The 12848-nt window shown below is 39.6% G+C and overlaps 1 protein-coding gene across 2 annotated transcripts in view; it reads right to left on the reverse strand.

The window, feature by feature from the left end:
* Window positions 1-12848, reverse strand: part of LOC107227413 (low-density lipoprotein receptor-related protein 2) — a 59931-nt gene that overhangs the window by 14327 nt on the left and 32756 nt on the right. For both annotated transcript variants that reach the window (XM_046734881.1, XM_015668543.2), the window contains exons 4-10: window positions 9987-10265; window positions 9618-9872; window positions 9418-9534; window positions 6320-8414; window positions 5126-5998; window positions 3993-4914; window positions 490-3799 (exon numbers count right to left, since the gene is read on the reverse strand). In XM_046734881.1, coding sequence (XP_046590837.1) covers window positions 490-3799; window positions 3993-4914; window positions 5126-5998; window positions 6320-8414; window positions 9418-9534; window positions 9618-9872; window positions 9987-10265 — 7851 coding nt within the window. The remainder of the gene's footprint in view (window positions 1-489; window positions 3800-3992; window positions 4915-5125; window positions 5999-6319; window positions 8415-9417; window positions 9535-9617; window positions 9873-9986; window positions 10266-12848) is intronic.

A 12848-nucleotide genomic window follows, 5' to 3' on the forward strand; every position in this document is an offset into this window, starting at 1 on the left:
GTTATACTATGTGAAAGTACCTTATTCGATTGTTTTAAAAAATTTTGGCATTCTGTTCTAGAGTTCTTAACAGCCAACATTTGGCAATTGTTGAAATCAAAGTATTTTCAACGGATGATATTGCGGAACTGGAAAGTTATACCAATAGAAATAATGTTGTCATTGGATTGGTTTTAAGTTCAACATTTTGAAAAAATACCTTCATAGTTTCGCAATAACAGTTTGGTTGCCAAGTAATGATGTCGAAAAGAAAATCTGATATTTCAAGAACATGAAATTTTGTGAAAAGGTGTAATAATAAGGCTAAAAATTTCAAGTCGTGAATATTTCATTGTTCATTGCAGATTTTTTCAATTTATGGGGAGATAGCTGTTCAAATTTTCAGTTGTGCCAGACTTCAAGAGACTTTGAGTAACAATAAAAATTTGCTGATATTTCCATACCATACTTATTTTTACAAAACTGTAGCAATTGTCAATATAAACTTACAACAATATTGGGGATTCTCATCAGATTGATCGCCACAGTCGTCATCACCGTCGCATGCCCACATTCTAGAAATACATCGTCCGTTGCTGCAGGTAAATTTGTTTGCATCGCAGGAGACATTATTGGATACACACATCCTACCCTCGTTCACGATCTTGCTGCTCTCATTGCACTTGCATTCTACTGTTCCATTGGGACTAGGGAAACAACCGTGATCACATCCTCCATTATTTATGTTGCATGGATTGACACTGCACTGTTGCCTGGCTGGTGAGTATATATGCAAATCTCTAGGTGAATCTTCAAGCCGTTTGACAAGCTCAATCATGTTGGCTCCGGTGTGTTTTTCGGCCCTGAACACGCCCCTCAGTTGCAAGTCTGTCCAGTATATATATTGGCGGAAGATTGTTATCGCAAATGGATAGATTGTCGCTGCTACAAGTACTTCTCGGTTTCGACCTTCGAGGTCTGACCTTTCGATATTCTCCCTCACTGCATCTGTCCAGTACAACATACGGTCATCATAATCAATGGCCAAACCGCTTGGCTGCGATAAGTCCTTTTCAATAATAGCTTTCTTCAAAGAGCCGGCCATAGTTGTGCGGAAAATTTTACCCGAAGTACCAAAACGTCCCCAGTCAGTATAATACAACGTTCCATTACAAGGGTCAACAACGATCGCCCGAGGCCTGTCGACTCTGGCTATCATAATGATGTCACCTCCATCTACATTCATTGCATAAATACTGTTGTTTGACGAATCTGTCCAGTACACCTTCTTCTGAGTCCAATCGTACGATATTCCCTCAGGATTAATACCTGAGTCAATTAGATTATGAATCTCCATAGATGAAGATGGATCCTCGAGATGCATCCAACTGATCTTTGCCCAGGGCCTGATTTGGGTGAAAAACAGTTTCTTGTCTTGATAATCAAAATCAATACCCACAGCATTAGTCAAATTACCTACAGGCTTAAACGGAAGGCTTGTGTCCTGGGGATTTAAGTTAATAGCTCGTATTTCCGTTCGTGTTGCAAAAACAAGATATTCGTTAACGAATTGGCATTTCTTTCCATCCGGAGCAAGCTTTCCAATTGCGCAGTCACACTTATACGGCTTCGGTTCACCTATAGGAAACGAAAAGCACAGCTGCTCACATCCTCCATTAGGCGTCTGAACACAGGGGTTTGTGTTATCAAGTGGCTGGCTGCTCTGATCGAATATAACTATGTCTCTGAGCTTGGGAAGGTTGGTTCTGACTGTCTGCGGCAGAGAAGTATTGCCCGGTAGTTTGGTGGCCTTGAATACAGCCGCGTGGTTGCGGTCCACCCAATAAACGTCCCCACCATATATAGCAACACCCATTGGATTGGGAAGATTTCGGCGAATCGGCTGTCTGTTTCCTCCAGTATAAGAGACCTTCTGTATCATATCGTGAGTTGAATCGACCCAGTAAACGTCATGGGTCATCATATCGATGGTTAGATCTCTGGGTGTGGTTATTCCAGTTGTTACTATTGGTGTCCACTTGCTTCCATCCAAACAAGACTTTCCAATCTTTGGGTGCTGGCCATAGTCGATCCAGTAGAGAAATTTTTTGATAGGATTAACAGCGAGCTCACGAGGAGCATCAGTCGTCGTTTTAACAAGAATTTTTCTGTTACTACCATCAAGCCAGCAGACCTCGACGTAATTCTCGTGAGGAAACACGTTCGAGAAGTATAGATTACCGGCGACCCAGTCAATCGTCAACCCTCGTATACCGTTAGACCCAATACCTTCTTTTATCACCTGCTTTATTTCTGTGCCGTTTGGTCTCACCCTGAAGATACCGTTCCAAATACCGCGGTTAAATTCTACCCAGTAAATCCAGTTCGCGGCATAGTCAACGTCAATGTGTAAAATGTGATGGCCTGGACCTGCAATAGGGACCATCGCCTCTTTAGCATCCTTGAGGCTGTAACCTCGTACTACGTCCAGTTGGCTGACTACAGCGAATGTTTGAAACGGCTCACAGGCAGTATTCCCCACTTTCTTGTATCCCACACTACAGGCGCATACGCTGGTCCATGAAGTCGAGGGCAGACAGATTTGATCGCAACCTCCATTGTTCATGAGGCACGGGTGCGGACGGGTGACCCGTTTTTTATAGATTGTCAAAGTTTTTAAATCCGCATCATTGCTAATTATCACCTGAGCATTGTCTCCATTAGGTAGGTCGACTTTTTCGATTTTATCAAAGATTGGGTCGAGATAGTAAAGCCTTGACTCGTAGACCGCGATGGATTTTGGCAGGGCAATATTATTATCAGCGGTCAAGATGGTTTTCAGATTTTTTCCGTCACTGGTCATGGATTTGATATAAACTGGATACTGAGAACTGAAGTATACAGTCTTTGTTGATACGTCAAATGTGATGGCTTCTGGTCTGAAATCGTCTTCGACGAGTACCATGGGATCAGACCCATCCATATTGACCCTCCCGATTTTTATGGGTACCAAAAAACCGCCATCGTCAATCCAGAAAATGTGTCCGTTTGTAGGATCAAGACACATCGCCTTTGGCTTGGCAACAGATGTCCTGTTTCCTGTATTGGCAATGATCACTGATCGATATCGCATCTTACCATCAATCTTAATTGCCTCTATGTTAGAAGCAACGCGATTTCCTATAAACAGGTTTCGCCCGAGCCAGTCTACAGCCATTGTTGCGGCAGAACCGACAATTCCTGAGTCGCCACTTGGATTTGGAAATTCGGTTTTGTTGCCACCCTCATAAGGGATTGTATAAATGGTTCCATTCTCACTGTCACCATCCCTACCCTGAATCCAGTAGATCATTCTGTCACGTCTATCAAAGTCGATTAGTCTACCGCCATCGACTCCAATTACGGGCGTAATCAATCCGGTGGTAACATCTCCCGCTGTAAGAGAAACATCGACGATCTGCGAGCCCCGCAAGATCATTAGGTACGGCACGTCCTCTTCTATGCACATTCCACCAGTGGCCGATAGTCTGTAGCCTGCGTGACACTTACACGTGTATCCAAGCGGGTTGCTGGGCGATAAGAGGCACAGATGAGAGCATGGTAATTTGGCGCAGGGATTATCCGACAAGGGCTGCAAGGCCGGATGGTGAACGTGGATAGAAAGCGGTTGCGAGATAAGGTGAGAAACTACAGTCTGGTTTACTCCCTTGAACTTATGTGCTGATAACACTCTGTTCAGCTGTCTGTCTGTCCAGTATAACGTATCCTCAAATAACGTTAAAGAATGGGGATGTAACAAATAATGTGATGCGGCCAAAACCTGAAAAAATTGTGTAAACAAAAAGGTATTATTGATTTGTAGCACAATTTTTCAACTTTGAACTAATACTATAATGGAACATGACTATGCAGAATGAGAATCAGCAAGAGATTTTTTATCATATGTGAACAGAACGTTGTATAATTAAGTTGGTTAATTACATGAAATTTGATTTTCTACGTTAGTCACTGACCTGAATCCTTCCCGTTCCGTTGTATAAGCAAGTATCGATAAAGTCCAGTTTACTATCAGCGAAATAAACTCTCTGAGTAGCCACGTCAAGGGTAAGACCATTCGGCCAGTAGATTTTCGTGTTTATAATTATTGATCTGTTTGTGCCGTCCATTCCGATTCGTTCAATCCTCGGGTTCTCTCCCCAATCAGTCCAAAACAGCCATCGAGCTCCAGGGCTTGGATCTAGACACATTCCACGAGGCTGAGTGATGTTTTCTTTAACAAGTACGATCCTGTTAGTCCCATTTTCACGTGCAACTTCGATAGTGTTTAGTTTAGAATCGAGCCAATACAAGTTCTGGCCAATCCAGTCATAAGCAAGGCCTTCGACAAGGTCTAGACCAGTTGAAATAACGTCCTGTGGATCGTAACCGCGGTCTAACCTCGATATTTTCTTTAGTTTCATGTCCGACCAGAATATCGTTCCTGTATGCATGTTACTCGCCGTAGCTACTACATTTTCGACATTTATCGGAACGCGCTCTAGAGCCTGGTCCTTCAAATCAGCAACAAGAATTGTATGCCTGTTAGAAATGATCAGGAAAGCTGCGCTGTGATTGAAAGCTTTACAAGTATGTTTATCTGGCTCCAACGTGTACCCATTTACACAGTCACAGTGATAACTGCCCTTTGTATTGACACATGTTTGGGAACAGTGGCCAGGAGGATCGCATTCGTCTAAATCTTCACATTCGAATCCATCCTTCATCAGTACTTCACCATCTGGACAGGTACATTGAGCGCCAAGTGGGGTCAACATGCAACCATTGGTACACAATCCGCCTTGGTGTTCACACTCGTCTAATTCACAGCCCAGCCCTTCGTCACCTCCGTTTGGACAGTCCAGCTTACCGTCACAGACATTCGTGGCATTGATGCATCTATAAAAAGCGCGTGTTTGTGTATATCAATTTCTAATATACTTTTTTTTTATCAGAAGGTGTTATTTCAGAAAGGTTGTTTTACCAAGGAAGTCTAATATTTGTTAAATGTTTGCAAATATCCGCTTGTGAAGCGGAATTCAATTGAAGCACATGTTGATATATTACAAAATCGTTATTAAAAAATGCTAATTAACCTTCCATGTCTTACCTGTTTGTAACATTGGGGCATTTCCATTCCCCAGAATCACATTTGAAAGGAGGAGGGCCACAGGCATGTAGACTGGTGTCTTCGTCTGATCCATCCCCGCAGTCGTCTGTCCCATCGCATATGTAAGCTTTGAAGATGCACCTTGAGTTGTTGCACTTATAGTACCCAGTCTGGCATTGAACTTCGCCGCAGGATTCAGGCTCATCAGATTTGTCATCACAATCAGGAGTACCATCGCAATACCAACTTCTTGGAATGCAAATTCCTGACATAACGCACTGGAATTGTTTTTCCGTGTTGCACTGGTTGGGTTCTACCGTAGGACACCCAACTTCATCACTTCCGTCATTACAGTCCGATATACCATCGCATTTGTATGACTCCAAGACACACATTTTTTTATCCGCGCAAGTAAATTGTGTGCTCAAACATGTCACAGGGGGACAGTCCATCTCGTCCTGGTGATCAAAGCAGTCGTTGTCACCGTCACATACCCAGGATTGTGGTATGCAGTGGCCAGATCTTGGACAAGTAAACTGAAAGTATGCACAAGTTTTAGCAGCGCATGTTTCTCCTTCATCCGAACTATCTCCACAGTCATTTTCTGAATCGCATTTCCATGTCTCTGGGATACATCGGTTATTATCGCAGGTGAATTGGCCAGCACTGCAAGTGACATTGGCGCAACCAGTCTCATCGCTGTAATCACCACAGTCGTTCTCGGTATCGCATTTGAAGGTCATAGGAATACATCTGCCAGATTTACACTGGAATTCATGTGTCGCGCATGTCGGTTTTGTACAATTCTGCTCCTCGTCACTGTTGTCTAAGCAATCGTCATCCCCGTCGCACACCCAAGATTTAGGTACACACCTATAATTAGACAAATGTTCGAATTTAAAGAAATATCAACATTGTAAAGAATCATCATATTTGGTACCACAGCTTTAGATTACTGTACAGTGTACTAGTCCACATTGAAATGGTAAGAAACCAGTGACTGCTCATCTAGCTTAAAAAATTTTCAACATATTTTATTTGATTCAAATGATGAACAAAATGACGCAGCTTCGCTTCATTTTCGATAATTTGGAGACAGAAGAAGATTAAATGTAGTTTTAAAACATACTATTTATAATATTTTTTACAGTAATTATTTTCAGTGACGATAATAATATGAGACTTCGTGCAGACCTTTGATTGTGGCATGTGAAATCCCACAAGTTTGGGCAAGCCTGTACAGGGGGTTCGCCATGGGGATCAGCACTGCACGTTCTTGCATTATCGTTGAGCTTTTCTCCATACGGACATCCGCACACATTGGAGAGGTGAAGATCGCCAAAGCCAGAAGTAGAGTTGTTTGGAATGGCAAAGCAGAGTTTCTCGCAACCTCCGTTGTTTATAAAACAAGGATGAGTTGTGTGTCGTTCTTGAATGTCTCGACTGAATACTTTCACCCCATAGAGTCGATTGGTCGCCGGTTCTCTCACGAGGACAGCCTCCCGTTCTCCAGTTTCTTTATGCAATTTTATTATAGCATCAAGCCTCCAATCTGTTATATACATCCAGTCTTCGTGTATAGCAATTGAAAATGGATGTCGAATGAGCCTAGAATTGACTGTCCTAACGTCAGTTCCATCCAGATCAGAGTGTTGAACATGATCTAGGAGGGCGTCACACCAATACAGTCTATCATTTTTAAAATCGATAGCCAAACCGTTTGGCCATCCAAGTGTCAAATTTTTTAAAACCATCAAATTTGTTCCATCCATTTGAGCCCTACTGATATTAGCCGGTCTGTCCCATTCAGAGAAGAATATAAATCCTCGATTAGGATGTACGACAATTGCTCGAGGCCTTTTAAGGTTCTTCAGCAGCGTTCTTCGATATGTTACATTCTTGGTACTTAGAACGTTTAATGTTCCCTTCCTAGAATCGATGTAGTACAAGTTTTTAGCTACCCAATCGACAGCCAGGCCTTCTACACCTTCATTTTGGCTCGCAAGGACGATTTCGCGGCCTGTTCCGTTCTGATGAACTCTGTATATAACGTCCTGAAGTACATCGCTGTAGTAAATGTACTGATCGTAGGCATCGTAATCTAATCCAACAAATCTGGCCCTTCTCGAAACGACAGGAAGTATTGCATCGCTGAATCCTTCCGTTACAGGGTCTAGTACCCGCCCTTTGATAAACCTCTGCTGTGAATACATAAGAAAGTCCTGTACTAAGTTACAGTTTCTCAAATCTTTAGAAAGCTTCCATCCAATGTCACAAGCACATCGATAGCCCAATCCGCTTTCTCGCCCGCCAGCAGCCGTCACAATGCACATGTGCTGACAGCCACCATTATTGTTTCCACAGGGGTTTGGAACGGCAGTCTGTACCAGTGGGTGCAACGCCTTAAGGCCCTTAGTGTCTCTAGCCTTGAATATACTCTGTATAGAATAATTACCCTGAGTTTTATCGACGCTCATAACCGACTGCTTTGTACTATCGGTCCAAAATATACGATTCTCAAACAGTGTCAGGCGCATCGGAGAGGGGACATGATTTCCGCGCAGCACCATTACTCTTCCATTCCCCATGTAGTCAGTGGTCTCGATATAATCGAGCAGAGAGTCGCACCAGTATACCCTTGAGGCAATAATATCCACTGCGACACCAGACACCTTATAAGCTGCCTCTGAAACGATTGGAAACGCCGAAGTTCCATCCATGTTTGTTCTCAGCACTTGTTTGCTGTCTGCTATGAACATGAGTCCCACGGTTGGGTCCAGAGCAATATCGGCAGGGCTAGTTAGGTTTGAGCCAACTGCAATACCGTGATATCTTCCATCCAGTTCAAAAACGTCCACTTTTTGTCCCACCGAGTCTGCGACATAGAGTTTTTCTCCAATCCAGTCGATCGCGATTGCGACAGGGGACCATGAGCCTGGTAATGCGATGTCTGCACCAAGCATATATGACCTTTTCCCCGTGAGAAGCGGCTCGGAGTGAACTTTTCGGGTCTTAACGTCGCTCCAAAATACCTGCCCCTTTGAGTAAAGGTAATCGATGCCACTAGCTCCTGTCGTATTGGCTATTATTCTCCGTTCATCTCCGCTAGCTGACATACGCCATATCGCCCGATCCTGAGCCAGCAGTAACTCCAACATTGAACTGTTGTTTGCTTGACATTGGTTTTTTCCATGCAATGTGTATCCTGGTGCGCAACTACATTTATATGAACCTTCTAAGTTGAAGCATAATTGCTCGCAGAATCCCCACTCCTTGCACTCATCTTTATCTGCAATTTCGTATTAAAAATGAAACCAAGTCTGGTTTATGAATAACTGCAGGTGGAAATATTTCGAAGTGAAGTCATGAGCTATCGAAGGCTATTACATGGCTTAAATTCATACTTTCATAACTGATTTAATTATGAATTAAAAGATAATCTTATGAACAAGATAAAAGTGTTCAAAATTAGTAATTATGAACAGAATGAGAAAAATACCAAGCATCAGACTTGTAATCTCCTATCTTCACTCGATCCGCTGGTTTCAACTAGAGTTCGAATCCATTGAAGGAACCAAGTATAAGCGAGCAGACTGCTGAAGAAGTTAGTAAATTTTGGAAATTTATATCTTGACAACGAATTATTCAATTCAATCGACATTCATTATATTCAATACTATGTAGACCAAGCTTTATTTATATTTTGTTTTTATTAGGATCTAACAATGGGAACCATTGTTATTCACAATAATGCCCACCATTTTGCTTGATAATATGTTCTGCATTGCCTACGATATTTGAAAACCGATTTAAATTAACTTTGAAGACAATATTTTTAGATAGTATATCCATTTACCATAATCCGCACTTTTTTTTAATGTTACGTAAGTGTTTAAAATGGAAAATAAGTTTTTTCATCCAATACTTACGACTTTTAATTTCGTTGACAAGAAAAGTGTAATATTTTTTCAAAAGTGGCATTGTGGCGAGAAAGGAAAATATCTAAAAATACTGTCTCCAAATTTTGAGTAATCTGTTAAGCTGTTTTGATGATATCATGGAGATGCAAAGGATGCCAGAGTGAAATGTTGGACGTTATTAGGTCAATAACCATGCTATTTCTTGATTGATTCTAGTAAAAAAATTATGTAAATGAAGGAGGTTTTGAATGAGAACAAAACTCCCAAATCACATAAATAATTGGTTGTTCAGATATAAATTTCTAATTTTCACGCCTCTTTTCACCTGTCTATTTTTAAACATACAATCTTAAAAAAGTTTTGCACACATACCTAAGCAGGTGCGGGAATCATTAGCAACAACGTAGCCTTCAGGGCAAAAGCAAACACCTCCTGATGGGGAAGCTTGGCACTTATATTGACAACCCAAGGAGCCACAGAGACTGGTAGCTGTAAGAGTTATCAATTTTTTCAGATTTCTCGATCATTTAATAATACTATTGTATGCTGTATTAAATTTAATTATTACGTACAACAAGCGGTTTCCTCGTCAGCACCATCTTCGCAATCTCGTTTACCATCGCAGAGTTGAGATTTGTTAATGCAGAGTGGCGTACCTCTGGAGGTACCCTTTGGGCACAAGAATTTGTTACCTGGACAGACCGTTGCAGTGCAATTTGTCTCGTCCGATCTATCTGAACAGTCCATGTGTCCATCGCAGCGATAAGCACTAGGAATACAGAGTGCATTGGCACATCGAAACTGATTGTTGAGGCATGAAGGAAAGGCTAGAAAATATTTAATTATATTTTTTTACCAAGTTCAGACATTGAATACTCATAAGAATTGAAATGAAGAAAATCTTGACGCACAAATCAAGTGAAAATTATTTATCCACTTACTACAGTGTTCCTCGTCGCTGTTGTCACGACAGTGTTCCTCTGTACACTTCTCACTACAGTCGTCTCTGTGATTACACTTCAAGCTCAGATCAATACATCGTTGAGTAGTATTGCACCTGAACTGATCGAGTCTGCACGGTCTGGATCCAATCAAGCAGCCTTCTTCATCTTTTCCATTTCTGCAATCAAGGTAACCGTTGCATCTTTTTTCCTTTGGTAAGCAAGGGCCAGCAGTTGTTCCGCCGCACCTGAAGTCGTCCGGTTGACATTTTCTGTAAGCTGTAATTTTGAAATAGGAAAAAAAAAAAAAAAAAATCCTCTATCAAATTACATCAAATTAAAAATAGGAGAAATGAAAAACTGAGGAAAGGAGAGAAATGGCACTGTGATAAAAAAAAAATCCATTTACCTCAAGAATTGATATAACTTTTCTGAAAGAGGAATTAATAGAGGAAGGATGGTGAAAAGGAACATGAAGACCAATGATTGTCAAATCGTTTTGGAATCCAACCAAAAATAGAATTAAAAACAACTACGTAAAAACTTTTTTTTTCAACAGATTAATATTCAATTTTACAAAATCAGGTGACTAGGTTTGGCAGACTGAAAAATTGTCATCAATTTGATAAATCAGTCTGCAGATAGATGCAGGAAAGAAAAATCTTACATCAACACTGATATTACAAAGAGACATACAACAGTATAATTAAGATGATGCTTTGAAAACTATGGATCATGAGTTTACGTAATTAATTTGTGGGTGAAAACGTTCAATTAACGTTGCTGGAGCATAAAGTAGAATTGAGTTCTGTCTGTCTTTTTTTTTTTTTTTATTTCCCATGAAATGAGAATAATATACGAGGTAAAAAAATAATTGGTTGTGCTATCTGCATAGAATTTATTACCTGGTGCTTGATGATTTGAATTCCGAGTTTTTACCATTTCTTTAGTTATCGTTAAGAACTAAGCATTTTCAATAGCAGCAGTAGTTGATTAAAAATTTCAGCAACCAGGTAAATAGTTTTTCTCATATCACTCTATTTCTGTATTTCAAACTTAAGGATTTGCACATTGATGCATCAGCATGTATACGTATTATATACGAATGTAATTATAATAAATCCGGAATGGGAGCGTAATTGAGTATTTGAATGAAATTTTTTTTTCCATTTTTAGGGGTGCATAATGCAGTGCAAGACAAAATAATGAGGACGTATTTTTTGTTTTTCGTTAAAAATGATAATTTTTCATGTTATATGTGATTAAATTTCACTGATTTTAATATATATAGATATATCTTATCATGGGTGACGTCACAATGTTATAGTTTTCAATCTGTTATATTAATGGCAATTTTGATTCATTGGAAAAAATAAAAAATACGTCCAAAATATTTTTTTCCAATCTACAAGAATATGAAATAAAAAAATTTCATTCAAATACTCAATTATAATAAATCTCGGTCTAGACGAAAACAGATGATGAAGGTTGACAATCTGTGTACAAAATGCACTGTGAAAAATAAGAAAAATAAGGGAATAAATAAAGAGCTACATTTAGTCTGTAAGTTTAGAAAAAAAAGACAAAGACACAATAATACAAAGAGAAACGAAGAGAAAAAGATCATATATTATATAGCGAGAATAATAACATCTGCTCTTGACAGCATCTGTGTACACCCATTCTTGAACGAATTCTTTTAACGTATACTAACTGCAATTAGTTTGAATAACAAAGAAGCTAGCACTGAATATATTACAATTAAAAACTTTAATAAAATACTGCATGACATATAAAAATTCTGCAGGAGCTGTTATTCAGCAAACATAGCTGGTATATTTGTCGCAAGTAATATGAAAGCAGTTGTGATAAATATTATTAATCTTATTAAAGTATTAATTATTATTTTCATAGATTCTGTCAAATTTTTCAACAAGAAATCTAATTTATATGAAGTTTTCCATAATTTCATACTTACGTTTTATTTATTATTCCACAATTATCAAAGCTCAGGATCTGTTGATGCATTGTTTACTAGTTTCGGACATTATCGAAAATTAAATGAAGTTGAGAAAGAGAACGAGAAAAAACAATACTAACTATAATAAAATTTAAAGCGTCGTATTGAGCGAAAATATACGTGTTTTGCAATTTCTTTCAATTTTTAATACATTTTAGCAAATGATGAGAAATAGCTTATAGTATACAGGTTTACGAAAATGTATACATAATTATAAATGTCACATCTGTCGATTACGACATTAACTTTCAGCGGTTCGATAACGGTCGTCGTAACAATATCCATATTATTCGAACAGTTATTGCAGGTGCGAGGCATCAATATACATAACAGAGCATATACAATACATAAGTATACAATCAGGATGATGTGTAATTCGTTCTACATACCTCACAACGGAGGGACGCGACATCGTTATTCAGGTACAAATTTAAATCGATTCAGAACTTAAGAAAGCGTGAAAATGTGCTACAGCCACCCAGCGTAAAATTGCAAATGTGCGTCAATCACGTATGCGTATCTCTTCTCTTCTCTACATACCGAGAGTTCTTTTTAAAAACTTGCTAAATTTTGATTGGCTGACATGCGTGCTTGCAGTCTAGGCAAGCCTTCGCTGATAAAAACAAATTCCCTAGAATCGACTGGTTGACAAGTGACAGTCAACCATAACCTCTGAACAATTAATTTCGTTACGTGATAAGCACTTATAGCGCTTCTGGCATTCAACGTGGAACTAAGGCCGGTGATTTCATTGGCTTGTTCCGTTAGATCGGATCAATGAACACAGTCTTCTTGTGGATTACGAACGAGCTCCTGTCACCTTATTTACGAAAAGCTAACTG

The sequence above is a fragment of the Neodiprion lecontei genome, chromosome 3 (genome assembly GCF_021901455.1).
Source record: "Neodiprion lecontei isolate iyNeoLeco1 chromosome 3, iyNeoLeco1.1, whole genome shotgun sequence".
Taxonomy (NCBI): domain Eukaryota; kingdom Metazoa; phylum Arthropoda; class Insecta; order Hymenoptera; family Diprionidae; genus Neodiprion; species Neodiprion lecontei.